The sequence below is a fragment of the Pongo pygmaeus genome, chromosome 2, assembly GCF_028885625.2.
Source record: "Pongo pygmaeus isolate AG05252 chromosome 2, NHGRI_mPonPyg2-v2.0_pri, whole genome shotgun sequence".
Classification (NCBI taxonomy): domain Eukaryota; kingdom Metazoa; phylum Chordata; class Mammalia; order Primates; family Hominidae; genus Pongo; species Pongo pygmaeus.
In genome coordinates, this window is record NC_085930.1 from 115,504,063 (window position 1) to 115,527,986 (window position 23,924).

General features: G+C 38.1%; 1 protein-coding gene across 2 annotated transcripts in view; it reads right to left on the reverse strand.

Moving 5' to 3' along the window:
- OXSR1 (oxidative stress responsive kinase 1) overlaps nucleotides 1-23,924 on the reverse strand; it is a 92,862-nt gene that overhangs the window by 55,803 nt on the left and 13,135 nt on the right. For both annotated transcript variants that reach the window (XM_054481234.2, XM_063662024.1), the window contains exons 2-4: nucleotides 19,293-19,405; nucleotides 8,781-8,889; nucleotides 742-883 (exon numbers count right to left, since the gene is read on the reverse strand). In XM_054481234.2, coding sequence (XP_054337209.1) covers nucleotides 742-883; nucleotides 8,781-8,889; nucleotides 19,293-19,405 — 364 coding nt within the window. The remainder of the gene's footprint in view (nucleotides 1-741; nucleotides 884-8,780; nucleotides 8,890-19,292; nucleotides 19,406-23,924) is intronic.

A 23,924-nucleotide genomic window follows, 5' to 3' on the forward strand; every position in this document is an offset into this window, starting at 1 on the left:
TAACTACTTAGATAGATTAGATAGGATCATGAAATATTAAAATGCTCTTATTTATTAAAAAAGAAAAAAAGGGCTGGGCACAGTGGCTTATGCCTGTAATCCCAGCACTTTAGAAGGCCATGGCAGGAAGATTGCTTTGAGGCCAGGAGTTCAAGAACAGCCTGGGCAACATAGCAAGACCCCATCTTTATGAAAATTAAAAATTAGCCTGAGAAGGCTGAGGTGGGAGGATCACTTGAGCCCAGGAGTTTGAGGTTGCAGTGAGTTATGATCATGCTACTCCAGCCTGGGTGACTAAGAGAGACCCTGTTTCAAAAAAAAAAAAAAAAAGAAAAAAAGGCTGTAATTTAAAAAATGTTATTTTACAAAAAGCTTTTAATAATTTAGGGAAATACTGAAAATATAATGTAAAATTTAAAAAGCAACAGACAAAATTACATATACAGTATTGTTTTAGATATTTTTTAACCATATAAAAGAAAATGGAAAGCAATATTCCAAAATGTTATCAAGTGATTGCCTCTTGGTAAGAAATTATGAATTTTTCCTGTTTTTATATTTTCTGGTTTTACTAAAGTACTTATTTAATGTTTACTAGGTGTATAATTAAGACTCTAATCATAGTGTACTAAAACTAGTGATACAAAGAGCTATGATAACACTCAGAGATCATGATTCTGTAAAAGAGTGGGAATGGCCTTAATGAGATGATGTAACACAAGAGTACTGTCTTTTACATACCTGTGGATCTGTCCATTTTTATGCAGATATTCTAGCCCTTCTAGTACTTCTCGGAGTATCGTAGCAATGGTAGATTCATCTAGGACTCCACTTTTGTGTTCTCCTTTTGCCACAATGTGCTTAATAATATCCAGAACAGAACCTGAAAACAGAAGACATAATTTTCTAAAAATCTCTAAATCATTCAATATAATTCAGATCCATTTTAGAATCAAAACACATGTGAACCTTCTCATAAACTTAACTGTGCAGAAATGAAAAAAACAGCAAATATGAGGAAATACAGAAGTTTAAAATTAATAACTTATTTTCAATTCCAATCTAAAACAAAGAGTAGCTTGCTGATATTCAAATAGTATGCTATGCCAGCATCTCCTTTGGACGTCTAGTGAGAATCTGAAGAGGTAGTAGAGGATATTTAACTGCCGCTAAATAATCCCTAGGTAAACCAGGCTCGTCAGTACTATTATAAGATACCACAAACCAATGTAGGCTTTTAACATCAGATTAGAATATGCACTGCTGTATGACTAAAGATATAAAAATACAACTGAAATGCCAATCAAATCAGGAGCGAAATACTTGGAGGGTAAGGATCACATACATACACAAACTAACTTAGGACTAAAATTATTTTTCAGGTTAATAAATTATAGAAATAAAAGAGCTAAGGCAAAGATAAATACAAAAAGAATAAAAATAACAGTTCTTTTTAAGTAACAGTCCAGATGTATTATCAATCCTAAACTTCCCAGGATAAGAAATAATGCTCCTACTAAAGGTTGAAGGCAGAGGAGGAAAAGACACCTATATAGTAATTAAAAGCACAGTGCTGACTACCAAAACTGAAGATTATAATCAGTAAAAAGTTTGGTGGAAATTTGTAAGATTTCTGGCCATATAATGGCCCACAACAATCACAGAACCAAAACAAAACAATATTAGCAACTGCGCCAAGAAGTCTAGAACATTACATAGACTGCAAATAAAAGATTGAATACCCATTTCTTTGTACAAGACCTCAATGATCAAGACTAAAATCAAAACAACTGCTTACATAGTTCTCCTAAAAACTTGCCCTACTGGGTACTTTTACTTCACACACTTTAACAAGAAAAAATATACTTCCAAATACATAGAAAGAAGATGGAATTCTCAAAAACATGAAGGACTGAACGCAAGTTTATTTTAGCTCCTACTTAAAATCCACTAACTTGGTAAACCTGATTAAAAAGGCATAAACCCATAATTTAAAAAGAGAACAGGAAAGATAACAGAAGAGAGATGGCAACAATATTCTGGAAGATAGCAGAAAAAGAAAAAGTAACTAAGCACAGTGGAGAAATCTGAACTTCAGTGCTTGCAGAGGAGCTATGCCATTTAGGACAAAGTGATCCCTACCCAGAGCTCCCGAAAGGCTCAGAACTACACACAGCAAGTACCATACTTCCCCACACCAAGTGAGGAAGAAGTGAAGGAAAGGGTTGAAAACAGAAAAACTGGTTGAAAGTTCAGATAAGACAGAGTAAGATTCTCAGATTCCTCTTCCTCCATGGAGGCTTGCCCACTAATACTCTCCACCTCCAATAGGAGATAGGCAGTTTATTCTCTGAAGAGTGAACCAAAGAGACTCACTCTCCAGACAGCTTCCAGACAGGTTTTCCTAACACATTATTACACTGGTTCTTTCCCCTCTCCGTTGCTGGAATTCATAAGCTTGTGATCCAGAAGGGGAGAGACCTAAGGAAGAAGTTTGTTCTGCTTAATCAACCACACATTAATCCCCAAAGCAAAGTGATTACACCAAAGGGCCACATGTTTCGCTGTTCAGGAAATCCAGGCCACATAAGTACTGCTTAGTAAGAAAACAATTATATTAACACTGATCATAAACACTGTTCACAATGTAATACCTAAAATTATCATAAACACTGTTTATAACATAATACCTAAAATAGGGAATGCAAAGGAAAACAAATTCCTACTGGAAATGAAAAATTAACACAACTTATTCACTTAACAATTAAGCCCTATTACATTACATGTGAGATCTAAGACTGGGTGCCACCAAATATGACAAGATATACGTGACATGATTGCTAACTTTAAGGGAACTTCTAGTCTGGTAGATGAAACAAATGCAGCATCAAATATCTTGGGGCACATAAAAAGTGATTAAGTCTGCAAAGAGATTGAAGCAGGAACTCCTTTTCAAACTTTTAGATTTGTATTGATTTCACATCATCCAATGATCAATGGGAAGATTAAAGCAATGCACATCTCTAGTCTATGTCCGGAACGGACATTTTGAACAAAGTTTATATAAGAAACCCTTCTTCTTTGGCATAACAATTTATCTTCAGTTTCAAACTCCTCCCAACAAGATAATTCTTATGGGTGGAGGAATCATCACTAAGACATTAATCGTCACTAAGACCTTCATCCTTAACTGAGAGATACTGGTCCTGTAAGCTCCCCCGCTTCTTACCCATTTGGTTTTCTAAGCCTCTTGTAGCCTCTAACTCGATGACGGTGTTTATAATCCTCCATCCTTAAATATCAAAATTATAAAGAATTCATGTCAGCTAAGAGAAAGGTGAAGAGAAAATATGCTAAGCAAAAGGAGGAAGTAGATTATCACTGAATAACTCAATTAATACCTAAAGTAGGAATAATAAGGGAAAGTTATAACCGCGTATGTAGTATTTTGTCCTCACGCACGATTTGTAAGAAATAGTATATAGGGATAATCTGTTCTCAAACTTTAATGTGTGAAGGAATTACTTGGCAAGCTAGTAAAAATGCATATTCCCAGGCCCTATAAGACAGTCATTCAAGAGAACTGAGGTAGGGCCCAAGAAGCTGGATTTTAAAAGGCATTTAACAACTTAGATAATTTTGATGAAAGCTGCCCATTAAAATCCAAACATTTTTCAGAATAAAAGTAAATAAATAATGGGAAACAGGGTATTTGGTACAAATTTTGTAACAAAGCAAAAAGTTTAAATGTAGATCATCTAGTCCCAAAAAATAATCCCCTGTCAGGCTTCATAGCCTGTGGCATGGAACATTTAAAAAGCAATGCAAAACTTTAATTGTACAATAAAATCATTACAGAATATCAAAATAATATTGACAAAGTAGTGAGGCAGCTGCTGGCTTCAGACACTTGTTAAGTCTGAAAATTATAACTCAATCAAATTAATGACCCCATCAACAAGTTAATTTCCTCACCTTACTAGTATGAAAAGATACTCTTTAAATATAAAATCAATTCATTCAACTTAGTTACTGGTATCTCTACTAGGAAGTTTTAATAAATCTTTAGCTACTACAGTTATTGCTTATGTCTTCCTAAGCCTCAGAAGGTTTCAAAGAGGCCAAAATTTGCTTGGTCTGAGTATTCCATTTTAGACCAAAAGATGTTACAGAAATTTTAAAACCCTGCATTGTTGCTTGAACATCCAAAGCTGGTCACTATTAGTATCAGACATTTTACCTGGATCCTCCTTTAGATCAAGAAAATCCCCATGCATTTCATCTCTTAGAAAAAGACAAAGTTGAGGGCATCCTTAAACAACCATCTAAGACAGTGAATTTACATTAGATTCTGCATTTCTACACTTACTCCCTTTAAGCACTACAGGTACCTTTTTTTTTTCCTCTCAGAAGTTTTCTTAATTACTTTGATCTCTAAAAAGCTTACATATGCAGTTTGGTGCTAATAAACTGGAAATAGCTATTTATACCAAAAGTGCTTCTAACTTCTAAAGCTTAACTTCCTGTAGTAATAAATTCCAACATTCAACATAAGAGTTTTAATTAGCAAAGATAGGAATATTACAGTTATAAGGAAGCATCATTAAATGATTATAATATTGACACAATTAAACTTATTTTAACCAGGATGTACACCTGGTTGGTGGGATAGGAGTGACACTCACTATTCATTTTATGATTTAATTAGCTTATTAAATTCTACATCAGTACAATGTTCCTAAATCAAAACTATGCTTTTGTTTTCAATATTCTGACTAAAAAGTTGATATGAAAGAAGGTACCCTATACATATTTCTGTTAACTCTGTTTACATTTTTTTAATTTTGGGAGTCTTTGCTTATCAGTAAACCTCTACCAATAGTCCTCTTCTCTCATTCTCTCTGCTCCAGCTGTGAATCTGTCAGTTCTCAAGACATACACGCTCCATCCTGTCTCCATTCCTGTTTCCACAGTATTCTCTCTAGCTGGATCACATCTCCCATCTTTCCCCAGTACTAACTCCAGCCTCCATTTCACCTGGCTAATTATTACTCTTTTTAATTTTTAATTTTTTTGTAGAGACAGAGTCTCACTCTGTTGCCCAGGCTAGACTGTAGTGGCAAGATCATGGCTTGCCGTAACCTCAAACTCCTGGCCTCAAACTATCCTCCAGCCTCCCAAGTAGCCAGGGCTACATGTCCAAGCTTAGCTAATTGTTTTATTTTTGGTAGAGACAGGGTGTTGCCATGTTGCCCAGGCTGGGCTGTTGAACTCCTGGCCTAAAGCAATCCTTCCGCCTCAGCCTCGCAAAGCACTGGGACAGCCGGCATGAGCCACCTCACCCAGCCAATTATTACTTATTCTTTAGATCTCAGTTGGACTTCACCTCCAGAGGCAAGTTTTAGTTAATCCCACTGCAACTGTTCTCCCTCAATAAGGTTAAGTTCTCCTGGAATTTGTTCCCATAGCCCACAAGAGCAAGGATCTGATAGCTTTATTCACCAGTGTACTGGAGATCAATAAGTATTTGATGAATGGCATTTTAATTAAGCTATAATTCTGACACATCTTCCTGTTTAAAAAAAAAAATTTAAGCTGTGCTTAGTTCTAACTTTTGTTTTCTAAATGTTGCCTAATGTATCATCTCAGTTTAAATGTTTATTCATTTTATAACAACAAAAGATTTCATTTTCCTAAAAAATGCAAAATTTTTAATATTTAAAAGGTTAGATGTAATGATCATGTTGACTCATAAAAATATAAGCACTTATAAAAAGAGTTATGACTAACTGGAACATATTTGAAAATTATCCTCCAGGAAATCTGCTGAGTGCTAGGCTAGAAAAATTGGGTAATATCCCAGAAAACTTAAGACCAAGAGGGACAAAGAGCTACATTTAAAAGACATCCCATCCATCTACATGTCCTGCCCCTTCTATGATCAAGACATATACTCACTGAGAGAGGAACAGGAATTCTTAAAAAAAAAAAAAAAAGTCGTTCTGCTTAGGAGTAGCAGAAAGCATAGGCTGGCATACAGGTATGGACGAGAGAATTAAGCAGACAATTTATTCCCATTCATCAAAGGACTTTTTTGCAAAACGTTAAAAATTTTGTATTACATATTCTTGTAAATTATAAATAAAGAAAATTATGCTATAGGTGATCAATAACGAAAGATACAGTATTACCTAATACTCCCATATCTCTCCATACTGAAAGAACCATGCTTGACCACCATCTTGAAAGGTGGTTGGTGTTAGCAAGGCTTCCAACCATCATATGAACAGGGCCTTTAACAAAGCAATCCAGTTTCTCCAGTGTGTCACTAATGGGATTGAAACAAAAAGGTGATTCTGGCTACACTGAAAAGCATCAAATAGCAAGGGCTTATTACTATTAATGACTAAAATTTCTTGTGCACCTATTAAATGTCAGCACAGTGGTGGACGATTTACATGTATCATCTCATTTACTCCTCATCAATACCCTGAAATGCAGAAAGGTATCCCCATTTAACAGACAAGTAAAAAGTTTCGAAGAGCTGAAAAGAGTTTTCCCAATGACATACAACTGCTAAGTAGAAAAACTGAAATTTAATTCTAAAGCCTTATGTTGTTTATAGTCTCTCTGGGGAAGTATGGTGTTCAGTGAGATACAGCAATAAAATTGCAAACTAAACAAATGTGGATTATCTTTTCTGTAACTCTACATTCTAAGATGGAAAATCATACTCCCCCACAAAATACACATGCAAGCAAAAACCAACCAGCATAGTGATAGGAAGGCCAATGTGGCTCCATCACTAACTGGTCCTACAGGTCTTGCCATGTGATTCAAATCCATGCCTTGGCAAAATGACTAATTTACCAAATGGCATGAGCTTTTGGGTAACCAAAACAAAATGTTCGATCTATACATGCCAAGGTTTCACAGTTTGCAATCAGCAATATTTATATTTTATTGTAAGAATAAAGTAGAAATGATTGTATATATACTGCAAGATAAAGCACTTAAGTAATTATGTTAATATTGGGTACCAAGATTTTCTGTGTAAAGGAAAAGAGATTCAAGCTTAAAAAGTCCATGATATTAAACTTGTATTGGAAACTTGTATTGATGTCAAATTATAATTTTATTTTTAATATACTATATTTCCAAGCTCTGGAAGCAATGAAGTAGTAATGAGCACTCCAGGCATCCAAGTTATGCTTTCTAAGTACCATTCCCGAGGAAAAAATACCAAAGCTCATTAGAGTATTGGCTGATTCAGGGTCTGGGAAGATGAATACAAATATAACCCTCGGGAATCTTGAATTAAAAAGTTAAGGATGTAATGAAAGACTGATGGGTTCACATCAAGAGGACATAAGAGTGACTTTAAAAGGGCTCCCCCTGACAAATTTTGGACAACCTGCATGTCAAAAAGAATAAAGTATAACTGATGGAAAGACACTGAATACATAAAAATCCTTGCGTCTATAATAATACTCAAAAAAGTTAAGGCCCTACCCAACTGGAAAAAGGAAAATTTTTAAACCCTCTCAGTTGCTACCACTGGAGATGATTACTAAACCAACATTTTACGCTAAAACTTGATCCTTAAAAAAGACTCAATTATTTATCTTGCCTTTTCAGTAGGAACTAGAGTACAGATTAATCAGTGTCCCAGTTGATAAGGAAAAGTTCTTCATAGAAGGATGTCAGTTTATAAATATAAAAGAAATGATGCTGTAAGAAAAATCACCGTTTTACAACCCCTGATGAAATAACTGACTCAAACAAGGATTCAAACAACGAATGTGAAAATCATTAAGATAAAAAACTTATGGAGAACTGGATACTCACAAAGTATCATCTCACAGATTACTTGCTAGCTACAAAGGGGGAAATGTTACCTTTTCCATGGAGAGGCCTGGCTGTCCTAATCTTAAGCAAACAAAACTAACATCACTATTAAAGATTCAACCAGATAGCAAATATTTCCTGATGCAATGCAATATGAAATACACAGCATCACCAAGAAGTATTCTCCTGCAAAATATTTAACCTGAATTTAATCAAGCCTTTAGATCTAATTTTCAATATACAAGAAATAGAGGACTACGGATCAAGTTAAATACCACCAAGAAAAAATACTTAGATAAATCGAGAATATGGCATATTTTACAAGATAACTGGACTAGACTCTTCAGTAAGTTTACATCATGGAAGGGAGGAAGCAAGAAGGAAGCATCCTAAATTAAGAGAGATTTAGACCAGGCACAATGGCTCACACCTGTAATCCCAGCACTTTGGGAGGCCAAGGTGGAAGGATCGCTTGAAGACAGGAGTTAAGAGATGAACCTGGGCAACATAGTGAGACCCCATCTCCAAAAAAAAAATTATATTAAATTAAATAATAAAAGTAGCTGAGCATGGTGCTACATGCCTGTAGTCTCAGCTACTTGGGAGGCTGAGATGGGAGGATCACTTGAACCCAGGAGTTTTGAGGCTGCAGTGAGCTATGATTGCACCACTGCACTCCACCCTGGGTGACAGAGCCAGACAGTCTCTTAAAAAAATTAAGAGAGATTTAAGCAGCATGACAATGAAATGAATCAAATGCAATGTGTGAAACCTGTCTTGGCTCATAGATTAGCATCTTCAGCAAATACTATATTTTCAGTATCTCCTCAAATGCAAATGTCCATGAAAACGAAATCAGGATAGAAAAGAAGGAAACTTTTATTAACTTTTCAAACCATGGTACTTATAGCATTTCCTTGTACTCTACTCACCTCCGCTTAGCAGCTTCATGACAAGCCACAGCTCATCTTTTACCACAAAAGATGTGTAGTAAGATACAATATTAGGATGATGGCATTGACTCATGGCTTGAATTTCTTTCTACAAAGAAGAGAAAACATAATAATTCATTATATGCAAGCCTAAAACAAATGTTGTGAGTTAGCAAATCCAGATTTTGAAATCTCAAGACTTTGTCACACCTTTCTGGGATCTCCATGGCTCTGATTTCTTCAAGAATGGCTAAACCAATAAAACCACTTTGTCTCCCTCAGTCCATTCTGACTCAACTTCCTCCACTCATTACACTAGTAATCTTTCAAACTAGAAGCACACTATTTAACACACCCTGGCACAACACTCCAGGAGGCCTCCTTTGGGACATATATTTTTGCTTCAAGGTGCCCTTGAAGAACCATCTTGGGAAATCTGGTTTTATAGCTATAAAGGATATTAACTAATAAACAGGGTTTTTTTTATAGTTTGTGTAGGGATTTTTTTTCTTTGCAAAATATTACTTCATTCCATTTTTGTGAAATAACAATTCTCACACTAAAGAGAAACAAACTGAAACAGGACAATGTCAAAAACTAAATCCAGAGTAGAAATCTGAGCCAAAAGTCTAAGCTTACTCTATCTCAGCTTATGATTTTAAATTAGATTTGGTATGACAAAATGCCTTATAAAGCCCTGTGTGATCAGGGCCCTGTTTACCCGCTTCTTTTAACTCTGGACATTTAACCCTATTGTGCCTCAGCCTCAAATACACTTCCCCTATCATCTCTGCCTAGCTAACTCCAATTCTTCCTTCTGATCTCAGTCTAGACAGAATTTCCTCCCAGCTTCCCAGGTTTAGTTAGATGCTCCTTCTCTTAGCTTCCAAGCACCCTGTATATCTCCTCTCATCATGGTACATAAAATACTGGATAGTACATTGTGTGCTTATCCGTCTGTCTCTCCCTTCTAGGCTGAGAGCTCCATGAAGGCAAGTACTCAAAAGTAGATTCTCAATCACTGTGGAACTTATCTGACTATACTATAATTGCCTTATTTCTTTTCACATCCCCCACAAAACTGTAAGCTCAGTGAGAACTAAAACTGTTCTTAGCACATATCATTGTGACTGGCACAGAGTACACCTTCAATAAATATTTGTTGAATGAATGAAATACTACAGCACTTTATATGGCTTTTCACCTATTAATGTACCTGCCCTATGCCCTTGGGATTTGTTCAATAAGATCAACTGTGTGAAAGTCGTCCATAATCCCTGATTGATAAGGAGTACTCAATAAATGCTAACTTTCAATTTCTCATCTTCTTTACTTGAATGCAACTTCCTTTATGGCAAGGATCTTGCCATACATATCTTGCAACCCCAAAGTCACCAGCACAGTCTTCTGTACTAAAAGCTAAGTAAATATGAAAGAAAAGGAAGAAAGAACTAAAGTAAGCACCTTGCTACTAACATAGTTATACAGAATTTCAAGGATAAGGTAAGTACATATAAGAGGAAACAGATAAGAGAGCATATAGGTACCAAATGAGTAGTAAAGATGTTAATGTTGCAAGATGATTCTGCTGAGAAAGGGCATAAAGGAAAAAAAGATAAATGTTACAAGAATCTACAGGAAAGAACAATTAAGGTAGGCAAGTGTGATCAAAAAAAGCCTTTACAGAAGAGGTGGAAACCAGGTTTAATTCTATAGGATGGGGAGAAATAACAGTACAAGGTGATAGGTACATATGATTTTCATAAATGATGACATACCTAAGACATCCAATGAGTAAATCTGTCTAGGATAAGGAGTTCATGTTTTCAACAGATATTTACAATACTAAGCCCCTACCATAATCCCTACTATGTGCCAGGTATAGTGCTAGGTACTCGATCACCATGGGGAGTCCTCATGAAACTTACAGTTTGGTAAAGAAGTTAGACAAATACTACTTTACAATACAGAATAATAAACAGCTTGACAGGGGAAGTACTAGACACTACATGATTTCATTGGAGAGGCACATTAAAAAATAGGAGTCATAACATGGAAGGCTTGGAAGTTTCCTGCATTAACACTGCAACAGGAAAGGTAAGTAGGTTTTTAAGATTGTTGATTGTTTAATTACCTGGGACTAGATCATAAAGGACTTTGAAAGTATATTTAAAAATGAGGCTTCATCCTAACAGCAATGGAAAGATATCAAAGGTTTAACTATATTATACATTTTCATAAATCACCCTTGGATACCACATAGAAAATCAATGAAGAAGACAAGACTAGAGACAAGGCTTCTGTTTAGGCTGTTGCCACCATGTGAGTGAGAGATGACGGAGAAATGATAAACAGCTAATTTATCAGTTCTGATTACTGTACTACAGTTATATTAATATTAGGGCAAGTTGGGTGGACAGCATAAGGAAACTCTGTACTACTTTTGCAATTCTTCTGTAAGTTTTAAGCTATTTCAAAATAAAAGGTTAAAAAAGTTAGTGGCAGTATGAATGAAAAGGGAAGAGTCAAGAGATGATAATAGAGAGGTACAAACAATAGGATTTGGTGACTAACTGATAGGGAAGGTGAAGGAGAGAAAAATCATATGAGAGAGTAACAATGCAAAGAGTTAGGGTCAAATTGTGGAAGGTCTTAAATATTAAGCTAAGGGTTTTGAGCTTTAATCTGAAAAGGGGAGTACTACAAAGGGTTTTCTAGCAAGAGAACTATCAGAAAAACACAAAATCCAAAGACGAAAAGGGGCTTAAATATTCTTTTTCTTGCCTTCTATTCCTTTAAAGGAGGAAGGGGGAATCTTCTTGTACCTTAACTACCAGTAGAGTTATCCTTTCCTCCTTTCAAAAAGAAAAATAAATATATAAATGATTCACAAGAGTGGTATATGAATACTGACTTAAATTACCCAGCAGCTTCCTCAACCACCTATAAAGTGAATTCCTCGGCCAGGTACAGTAGCTCACACCTGTAATCCCAGCATTTTGGGAGGCCGAGGTAGGAGGATCCCTTAAGCCCAGGAGTTTGAAACCAGCCTGGGCAACAGAGTGAGACTCCGCCTCTATTTAAAAAATAAATTAATAAAATAAATAAATAAAGTGAATTCCACCCCTTCTAATGAAACTGCTTTCTTGAAAATCTTTTATTGTCTGCTAGAGCCAGATTTTTTGTTTGAACTATTTAGTTCTCCACCTCAAGCTTTCTGAAGCCTTTTTTTTCTAATGGTAACTTTTTATTCCTTCGTGAAACTCACTCACCATCATTTCTACCATTACTTTCTGGTTTTCTAATTCCCTAAATGTAGTCAGTTTTCCTCCATTTCACACACCCAAATAATGTTAATTTATTCATTCATTCATATAGGATAAACAAAATAAAGTATCTGCCTTAACTGAGTGCTCATTCTACTACTAATGTATTTTCCATCCAGGAAATCTGTGTTTTCCTTTCCATTACCACCATCACTGCCTGAATTTAGAGTCTCGATATCTCTATAAAGCACAGTGTACCTCAAACTATGTGTTGTAATCTATGTGGGTCATGAAATAAATTTAGTGGATTGTATTTTAAAAAGATGAATAAATAGGATAGAAAATGAGAGTATATTCTATATAATATGAAAATGTTTCAGTTATAATATTTATGAATATATATCTTTAAATACCAGGTAATGATAGAATGTATCTCTCTTAGTGAGGGTCTTATTTTCAAAGTTTTATAAAGTTGTTGGTCTAGACTACAGCAAAGCCTACCAACTAGTCTCTCTGCCACTGATCTCTTACTCCTTTGCAATTCACTTTGACAAATATTACAGAATTAATCTACTAGGATGGCTATGACAAAAAAAGATGAACAATAACAAGTATTGGTGAGGATATAGAGAAATTGAAAAGCTCATATATTGCTGGTGGGAATGTAAAATGGTACAGCTACTTTGGAAAATAGCTTGGCAGTTTTTCAAAAAGTTAAACACAGAGTTACCATATTACCCAGCAATTCCACTCTTAGGTATATACTCAAGATAATAAAACACAAATGTACACATAAAGACTTGCACACAGATGTTCATCACAATATTACTGATAAAAGCCAAGAAGTAGAAACAGCCCAAATGCCCAACAACTGATGAAAGGACAAACAATATGTGGTATATCTATATAATGGACTGTTATTCACTAATAAAAAAGGAAAAAAGAACTGATACATGCTACAATATGGATGAACTTTGGAAACACGCTAAATGAAAGCCAGACACAAAAGGCCACATATTGTATGAACCTATTTATATGAAATGTCCAGAATAGGCAAATCTATGCAGACACACAGTAGATTAGTGATTGCCTAGGGCTGAGGGAAGGAAAGAATAAAGAATGAGTGGTCATGGGTATGGAGTTTCTTTTTGGGGTGATAGTGGTGATGGCTGCACAACTTTGCGAATATACTAAAAACCATAGCATTATATATTTTTAAAGGGTAAATTTATGATACATGAATTTTATATCAATAAAGCTGTTATGTTTTAAAAAGTATTATAAAACTAAACTTCCTAAAACTCAGTTCTAATGAAGTCATTTCCCTTTAAAAAAAAAAAAATCTTCAAAGACACTTGCCTCTATTTCTGTAGCTAATCAACATTTCCTATCAAATAAAATTCTATTTTTTTCACTTATTATTTCTTCTTTATGGTTTCTAGGCTGTCTACTATTCCTTCCTGATTTTAAACCCCTGCCAGGCAGACTTGCTATCTATGCCTGTTTAAAGTCTACACAGCCCTGGTGGCCCAGGCCACAAACATTTCCACAAAGTCCTCCATTTTCGCAATTAGAAGCTCTCTTCCTCCCCTTTCTTTCACATGACTTTTTTTTTTTTTTTTTTTTTGAGACAGGGCCTCACTCTGTGTCACCCAGGCTGGCGTGCAGTGGCATGAACGTGACTCACTGTAGCATCAACATCCTGGGCTCAATCAATCTTCCCACCTCAGCCTCCCAAGTAGCTGTGATAACAGGCGCATATCACCAGGCCAAGCTAATTTTCTATTCTTCATTTTAGAGACAGGGTCTCACCATGCTGCCCAGGCTAATCTCAAACTCCTAGCCTCAAGTGATCCTCCTGCCCCAGCCTCCCAAAGTGCTGGGATTACAGGCGTGAGCAACTGCCCCCAGCAGGAGGTTCTTAAATAATGGATTTTATTTTAAATTTTGCATTATATAAGTTTTGTGCCGTTTCTTGTTTGTTTTTTGAGACAGAGTCTTGCTCTGTCACCCAAGCCGGAGTGCAGTGGCATAATCTTGGCCCACTGCAACCTCTGCCTCCCAGGTTCAAGTGATTCTTGTGCCTCGGCCTCCTGAGTAACTGGACTTACAGGCGTGTACCACCACACTCAACTAATTTTTGATTGTTTTAATAGAGACAGGGTTTTGCCATGTTGGCCAAGCTGGTCTCAAACTCCTTGGCTCAAGTGATCCACCCGCCGTGGCCTCCCAAAGTGCTGGGATTACAGGCGTGAGCCACTGTGCCTGGCCTTGTGCAGAGTTTTTACTTAGTTTGTTATAACTGTGATTTGGATTTATCCATGTTGGTGTTGCCTATGGTTGTCTTTGTGTGGCTTTAGTGAGAGATTTCCAAATGGATTTAAGTGTAATGAAGACAAATTCTGTCAAATTATATAGTTATATGTGTAAGTCATATTCAATTATTTTTTCAGAGATGGAGTCTCACTCTGTTGCCCAGGCTGGAATGCAATGGTGCGATCTCAGCTCACTGCAACCTCTGCCTCCTGGGTTCAAGCAATTCTCCTGCCTCAGCCTCCCAAGTAGCCGGGATTACAGGCGCATGCCACCACGCCCAGCTAATTTTTGTATTTTTAGTAGAGATGGGATTTCACCAAGTTGTCCAGGCTGGTCTCAAACTCCAGAACTCCTGACTTCAAGTGATCTGCCCACCTCAGCCTCCCAAAGTCCTGGGATTACAGATGTAAGCCACCATGCCCGGACTTTTTTTTTTTTTTTTTTCCTTTTTTGAGACAGGATCTGGCTCTGTCACTCAGCCTGGAACGTAGTGGCATGACATCTCAACTTACTTCAATTTCTACCTCTCAGACTCAAGCCACCCTCCCATCTCAACTTCCCAAGCAGCTGGGACTACAGGTATGCACCACCATACCCAGCTCTGTGTGTGTGTGTGTGTGTGTGTGTTTGTGTATTTTTTGTGGAGATGAGGTTTTACCATGAGGCCCAGGCTGGTCTCAGACTCCTGGACTCAGGTGATCCGCCTGCCTTGACCTCCCAAAGTGCCAGGTCTATAGGCATGAGCCACCACACCCAGCCTCATGTTAAATTTTTAATGTTTGCAGCACATTAGTATTAGGAATATGCTGGCACACCTGAAAGGATTTTTAAATAACAGCTTTATTTTATTTTATTTTATTTTTGAGATGGGGTCTTTCTCTGTCACTCAGGCTGGAGTGCAGTGGTGTGATCATGGCCCACTGCAACCTTAACCTCCTGGGCTCAGGTGATCCTCCTACCTCAGCCTCCCGAGTAGCTGGGACTACACGTGTGCCATCACGCCTGGCTAAATTTTGTATTTTTGTAGAGATGGAGTCCCACTATGTTCCCCAGGCTAAACTCTTGGGCTCAAGCGATCCATCCACCTTGGCCTCCCAAAGTGCTGGGATTATAGACATGAGCTCCCACCCCTGGCCTGGCTAATTTTTTTATTTTTCATAGACAGGGTCTCGCTATGTTGCCCATGCGGGTCTCGAACTCCTGGACTCAAGCAGTCCTCCCGCCTTGGCCTCCCAAAGTGCTAGGACTACAGGCGTGAGCCGTTATTTCTGGCCTATAACAGCTTTATTGAGATATAATTCACACACCATAAAATTTATCCTTTTAAAGTGTATAATTCAGCATACTTACAGAGTTGTACAACCATCACCATTAATTCCAGAATGTTTTCATAACTCCAGAAGAAACAATGTACAGTTGTCCCTCAGTATATGTGGGGGACTGGTTCCAGGACTCCCAAGTATACCCTAATTCATGCATACTCAAATCCTGCAGTTAGTCCTGCAGAACCCTCATTGTGTGAAAAGTCAGCCCTCCATATATGTGAGTTTCTCATCCTGTGACTACTGTATTTTCCATCTGCATTTGATTGGCAATAATCTTTTTTTTTTTTTTTGAGATGGAGTTTTGCTTTTGTTGCCCAGGCTGGAGGGCAATGGTGCGTTCTCGGCTCAACGCAACCTCTGCCTCCCGGGTTCAAATGATTCTCCTGCCTCAGCCTCCCAAGTAGCTGGGATTACAGGCATGCACTACCACTTCCAGCTAATTTTGTATTTTTAGTAGAGACGGGGTTTATCTATGTTGGTCAGGCTGGTCTCAAATCCCGACCTCAGGTGATTTACCTGCCTCAGCCTCCCAAAGTGCTGGGATTACAGGCGTGAGCTACCATGCCTGGCCCTCTTTCAAATTACTTTATACCTCCCCTGAGACATTTGTCACACTCTGCCTTGTACAACAGGCAAGAACCTTAACTCTAACTAGATTGTGAAACACCTGATAGAAGGAACATTTTAAGCCTCTTGATGTCCCCCATAGATGTCCAATGACTTTAGTCCTAGCATCTGTCAGAGAAGAGAAATATTTCAAAATACTACAATGTGTCTTTCTTAAAGCCTAGGAGTAAAATCTCTGGAAAAAAAAATGCAGTAAGATTTGATAGCCAATTTTCCCATCACACTTAGCAAAGGTCATCAGATAGAAAATACATGACAAGAGAAAGGAGCAATACACTGCCCCCTCACTAGTAACTGTCACACATGATACACACCTGTTAGCCCAGTTTACATCAGCGCTCTTTGGAGAACCCAAAGAGTGTTGCATTACAATAAAGATAGCTTTGAAAATAAATTTTAATATCACAACATCAAAAGTTTAGTACACTGATCTCATAGATTTTTTTTTTAAGGTAAACTGAAGGATTTCACATTTCTCAGCAATAGAGCCCCTGGCACTCAGATCTCAGTATCCTGTAGAACAGGTCCTGGTATCACAAATAAATCAGGTATTCTCTACATTCCTGATGTTTCTTCAGTAGGTAGTGAGATCTTACCTGCTTGCTTCCCCCACCCCCAAAAACCCAAGTATCTTAAACTTGCTTTACTAAAATGTACTCTTCCCCCCTTCACTTATTTGCCAAGTATTAATATATGCAAACTATATTTGCAACATAAAGCTTATTGAAACATGAGCAAAATGTACACATATCTAACCAATTTTTTTCTTTTTAATAAAATATAGCGAATTTGCATTTCTCTAAAAGGCCCTATTGTAAGAACAAAAACATTGCTTTCAAGAATGTCAAATGATATTTAAAAGGAAATGTCCAGTCAGGCACGGTGGCTCACGCCTGTAATGCCAGCACTTTGGGAGGCCGAGGCAGGCGGATCACCTGAGGTCAGGAGTTCGAGACCAGCCTGGCCAACATGGTGAAACCCCATCTCTACTAAAAATAGAATAATTAGCTGCGTGTGGTGTCGTGCGCCTGTAATCCCAGCTACTCGAGAGGCTGAGGTAGGAGAATTGCTTGAACCTGGGAGGCGGAGGTCAGAGTGAGCCGAGATCGCGCCACGGCATTCCAGCCTGGGAGACAGAGCGACACTCCATCTCAAAGAAAACCAAAAAAAAAAAAAAACAAAAAAGAAATGTTCTTTCTACTTTTGAACTAAGATTATAATCATTTTGTTAGTACTGTACTAAGCAGACAATAATAGACTTAAGCCAGAAAGGCCTGATTTTTAATCCAGACTCTGTCACTTATTATATGATTTACTTCCTTCATCTAGAAAACAGAGCTACTACTTAGCTCATGGAGATGTGTGTGAGGTTAAAGTACACTGAAGTATCTAGCACTGAAAGATGTTTGCTATTATCATCAAGTGAACTTAAGTTAAACTTTTTGAGCCTCAGCTTAATCATGAAGCAGTAAATAATAAGACGTTCATTCATTTTACTCTATCCTTATGGATTAACTAACTGGCAAATTATAGGTCTTCATATTGGACTTCTCAAATTCTAGTCTTAACATGTAAGTTAAAATTTTTGTTTTTCTTTAACAGAATTAGTTTGCAGTTTATCGACTTCTTTTATCATCACTGCAGTTCAAGTGTCCAAATGGTGCTCTAAAGTATTATGGTATGTATCAATCCAAGATCTTAAAACAAGATTTCGATCAGCATGTCCTTCGAAGTATGCATTCTCTCACCAAAGATGGCTCAAGATCATTTCAGCAACCCACTCCTTCAGCTCCTGCTCATACATTACCAATTCCTAAAGAAATACATTTGTCTTGTCCATCTCATATATAATTATATATTATGTAATATATAATTCCATTACCTCTTTTTCTTTAATTTCAATTATTCCCTAATACTCAGTACAGACACCACCAGAAATAAAATACAACTTGGGACAGTGAAAAAAACTTCCGGATGGGCAGGTCATTCCAGTTCTATACCTGACCTTTCTAGCACTAGCTGTATATGCTCTTACAGAAATTACTTAATAAAGTAACAATATTAGTTCATATTTGCACAGCAGTTTAGAGTCTTCAAATACTGTATCATTTGAGCCTCAAGAAAAACCTCAAAAGGTATCCAAAGCAAGTATTATTATTTTCATTAAGCCAAAGAAACTGAAAATTTTGAAACAATAATAAGCAATTTTAAAAACTAATTTCCCTTGCTGAGCACTTACTGTATACTTAAAACTATTCTGGGTATCACAATGCATAAAAGAAATACAATACAATCCCTGTATGGTTACATTTTAATGTCACAGAACATTCTTACAGCTATTGCTTGGGACTTCCCTTTCTTCTTCCTTTCCCTAGCCTTTGAAGAAGCTAATGTTGCTTGGGGGTCGTTCTATCTCTTGTCTTACATCCAGCATTAGAATAAAAGTTTAAAAGGCCAGAGCCTTTCAAAGGATATTCCACTTGATCCAGGAATCACAATTCCATGGTATTATTTTGAGGGAATAGAGAAGCAAGCATTGTTTATAACAACAAAAAAGAGGAAACAAAGTAATTAGCAAATATCAGAGCATAGTTAATAAACTGTGGTCTATTCAACAGAATACTATAAACACATTGTAAATGATACTGATCCACATTTACAGACACAGAAAAAGTTCTATGATAAATTATTAAATGAAAAGAGCAAGTATCTGATTACATTATCATAAAAATACAAATATATTCAAATGTTCACTCTGAAAGGTTATATATTAAATGTTAGTCTCAGAGTAAGAATATTATAACTAATTTTTTTCTACTTATCCAGACTTTATAAATTTTACAATGAATATTATTTATTAATGAAGAAATCATAAACTTTTTAAAAAAAAGAAACAAATCAAAAACTTCAAGTTATTTCCCACTGTAAGTGAATACATGAGTATATCTCTCCATTTCAGAAGTATAAGATGTGCATACCAGGAGTTCATCCATGCTAGTTTGACATTTCTCAAGGTTTATCCGTTTGATTGCCACTTTCTCCTTTTTAGGGGCACAATAAGCTGCTTGGACTACAGCAGTTGCTCCACTCCCTAAAAACAAATACATAAAAGAGTAAGTAAGTAGATGGATATATAAAAACATGACATTTCTAATTCCCATACAATTTAAATAAGAGTAATCCTTATCTTGTTCCTACAGCACATAACAGATACAGAAAAACACTCTGAAGAGTGTCAGTTAAAACAAAAGCCTCAACCATTTCATATGTACTGCCAATAAATACCAGTGCAAAAAAAATGTCAAAACTGCTAGTATTCCAGTTCTAGGATACAATGGCATAGGCTCACATTTCCTCACTCCTCCCCTCCAAATACAACTAAATAGCCTAAAAATAATTCAACAAACAATCATAAGAGGGCTCTGAAAGGTAAAAAGAGAGAGGTAGACTAGTTAGGGATCTCAAGACTTCAAGAAAACACCACAGTAAGTTCACTGGGTTTCCCCTTTATCTCCCAAATATCCCAGACTGGACACCAGAGAGGCCTGTAAACTGGAACGAACACCACGAATGGATGGATAAGGCAGATAAAGACAAATAAATAAATGAGAAAACTCTGCTCTCTCTGGCCAACAGTCTGTGAAAGGGGCAGCTCAGCAGAGACCTAGCGGAGAGATACATTTTCCAGTCCCCATCCAGGACAGTGGTGAACCCAATCCACCCCAGCATCAGCAGGGTCTCCACACTATGCCTGAAACAGTAGCAGGCCAGATTCATCACAACGCCAGCCAGGTGTCTGCCCCACACATATGGCAATGTCAAGCCAAGCTGCCCTTAGCAGCAGCAAAGCCAGGGCCCCACATCCACAGGTCAGCCCAGGCAGCTGCAGAGACAGAACGGGAGTTCTAGAGGTGCCAGAAGAATAAAACAGAAAAAAATAGCATTCCAAGAGATCTGAAAACTGAATTACCATAGGATTACAGCTCACAAAAGTAGGACAAGAGCTATACACTAAACTTAAATAGAGTAGCTACCTATTAAAAGAGAAGAATTAAATAGGATCAAGAGTCTCCGCCAGGTGCAGTGGCATGCACCTGTAATCCCAGCTAATCAGGAGGCTGAGGCAAGAGGATCATCTAAGGCCAGGAGTTAGACACCAGCCTGGGAAACATAGCAAGACCCTGTCTCATTAAAGAAAAACAGAACAAAAAAAAGCCTCCTAACATAATAACCTAAATGTCCAAGGTACAATAAAAGAAAAATGACATGTCATACCAAGAACCAGGAAAAGCACACGTAAATGAGAAAAGAAAAAAGACGACCATACGATCATACTGATGCCAACACCAAGATAAATCAGATGTTGGAATTATCTGACAAGAATTTTAAAGCAGCCGTCATAAAAGTGCTTCTACAAATGACTACAAAATCTTTTGAAACAGGCTGGGCATGGTGGCTCACGCCTGTAATCCCAGCACTTTGGGAGGCAGGTGAATCACGAGGTCAGGAGATCGAGACCATCCCGGCCAACATGGTAAAACCCCGTCTCTACTAAAAATACAAAAATTAGCTGGGTGTGGTGGTGCGTGCCTGTAATCCCAGCACTTTGGGAGGCAGGTGAATCACGAGGTCAGGAGATCGAGACCATCCCGGCCAACATGGTAAAACCCCGTCTCTACTAAAAATACAAAAATTAGCTGGGTGTGGTGGTGCGTGCCTGTAATCCCAGCTACTCGGGAGGCTAAGGCACGAGAATGACTTGAATCTGGGAGGCAGAGGTTCCAGTAAGCTGAGATCACGCCATTGCACTCCAGCCTGGGCGACAGAGTGAGACTCTGTCTCAAAAAAAAAAAAAAAACTTTTGAAACAAATAAAAAACAGAAAATCTCAGCAAAGAAGTAGAACTTACTTTTTAAAGTACCACATGGAAATTATACAACTGAAACATACAATTATCAAAATAAAACATTTGCTGGACAGACTCAATAGCAGAGTGGAAATGACAGAAGATAAATTTGGTGAACTTGAAGACAAGATTAACAGTTTGCTCTATCTAAACAACAGAGAGAAAACAGACTAGGGGGAAAAAAAAGAACAAAGCCTTAGGGAATGGTGGGATAATGATAAAAGATCTAAAATCCATGTGTTAGGTAGAATAACGGGCCTCCCAAAAATGTACATCTTAATCCCCAAAGCCTGTGAATGTTACCATATGTGGCAAAAAAAATGACTTTGCAGATGTTAAGGATCTTGAGATGGAAAGATTATCCTAAATTGTCTGGGTGGGCCCAACGTAATCATAAGGGACCTCGTAAGTCAAAGAGGGAAGCAGGAGGGTCAGTCAGAGGAGATGAGACAATGGAAGTAGTCAGAGTTATAGCCAGGCACAGTGGCTCATGCCTATAATCCCAGCACTTTGGGAGGCCAAGGTGAGCAGATCGCTTGAGTCCAGAAGTTCAAGACCAGCCTGGGCGACATGGCAAAACCCTGTCTCTACAAAAAATACAAAAATTAGCTGGGCGTGGTGTTGCGCACTTATAGTCCTAGCTACTTGGGAGGCTGAGATGGGAGATCACTTGAGCCTGGGAGGCAGAGGTTGCAGTGAGCCAAGAACACACTACTGCACTCCAGCCTGGAGAGACAGTGATACTCTGTCTCAAAAAAAAAAAAAAAAAAAGTTGGAGCTACACAGACATGAGCCAGGGAGCAAATACTGACATATGCCTAAAAACACTGTTTGCATTATGAAAACATACTGAGTGATGCCAGGCACAAAAGTCTATATATAGTATTATTCCAATTATATGAAATACCAAGATCATAAAAATCCATTGAAGCAGAAAGTAGATTAGTGGTTATCAGGGTCTGGAGGGAGGGAGAAATGGGGAGTACATCTAATGAGTACAGTTGACCCATGAACAATGTGAACTTGAACTGCATGAGTCCACTTAGATAAAGATTTTTTCCAGCCAGGAACAGTGTTTCACGCCTGTAATCCCAGCACTTTAGGAGGCTGAGGCTGGCGGATCACTTGAAACCAGAGTTCGAGACCAGGCTGGCCAACATGGAGAAACCCTGCCTCTACTAAAAATACAAAAATCAGGCTGGGCACAGTGGCTCATGCCTGTAATCCCAACACTTTGGGAAGCCAAGGTGGGCAGATCACAGGGGGTCAGGAGATTAACACCATCTGGCCAACATAGTGAAACCCTATCTCTACTAAAAATACAAAAATTAGCCAGGCATGGTGGCATGCGCCTGTAGTCCCTGCTACTTGAGAGGGTGAAGCAGGAGAATCACTTGAACTTGGAAGGTGGAGGTTACAGTGAGCTGAGACTGTACCACTCTCCTCCAGCCTGGGCAACAGAGCAAGACTCTATTTTGAAAAAAAAAGATTATTTCCAATCAAATGCAGATGGAAAATACAGTATTCACAGGATGAGAAACTCACATATATGGAGGGCTGACTTTTCACACAATGAGGGTTCCATAGGACTAACTGCAGACTTGAGTATGCATGAATTTGGGTATACTTGGGAGTCCTGGAACCAGTCCCCCACAGATACTGAGGGACAACTGTACATTGTTTCTTCTGGAGTTATGAAAACATTCTGGAATTAATGGTGATGGTTGTACAACTCTGTAAGTATGCTGAATTGTACACTTTAAAAGGATAAATTTTATGGTGTGTGAATTATATCTCAATAAAGCTGTTATAGGCCAGAAATAATGACTCACGCCTGTAGTCCTAGCACTTTGTGAGGCCAAGGCGGGAGGACTGCTTGAGTCCAGGAGTTCGAGACCCGCATGGGCAACATAGCGAGACCCTGTCTATGAAAAATAAAAAAATTAGCCAGGCGAGGGGCGGGAGCTCATGTCTGTAATTCCAGCACTTTGGGAGGCCAAGGTGGATGGATCGCTTGAGCCCAAGAGTTCAAGATCAGCCTGGGCAACATAGTGGGACTCCGTCCCTACAAAAATACAAAATTTAGCCAGGCGTGGTGGTGCACAGGTGTAGTCCCAGCTACTCGGGAGGCTGAGGTAGGAGGATCGCTTGAGCCTGGCAGGTTGAGGCTGCAGTGAGCTGTGGTCATGTCATGGCACTCCAGCCTGGGTGACAAAGCAGGACCCTGTCTCAAAAAAAAAAAAAACAAAAAAAAAAACAGGTGTGGTGGCACACGTCTGTAGTCCCACCTAGTATGGAGCCTGAGGCGGGGAGGATCACTTGAGCCTGGGAGTTTGAGGCTGCAGTGGGCCATGATCACACCACTGCACTCCAGCCTGAATGACAGAGAGAGACCCCATCTCAAAAGTAAAAGAAAATAAAATAAAGCTGTTATTTAAAAATCCTTTCAAGTGTGCCAACACATTTCTAATACTAATGTGCTGCAAACATTAAAAATTTAACATGAGGCTGGGTATGGTGGCTCATGCCTATAGACCTAGCATTTTGGGAGGTCATGGCAGGCAGATCACTTGAGCTCAGGAGTTTGAGACCAGCCTGGGCCACATGGCAAAACTTCATCTCTACAAAAAATACAAGAAAAAAAAAAAAAAAGCTGGATATGGTGATGCAAGCCTATAGTCCCAGCTACTTGAGAGGCTGAGGC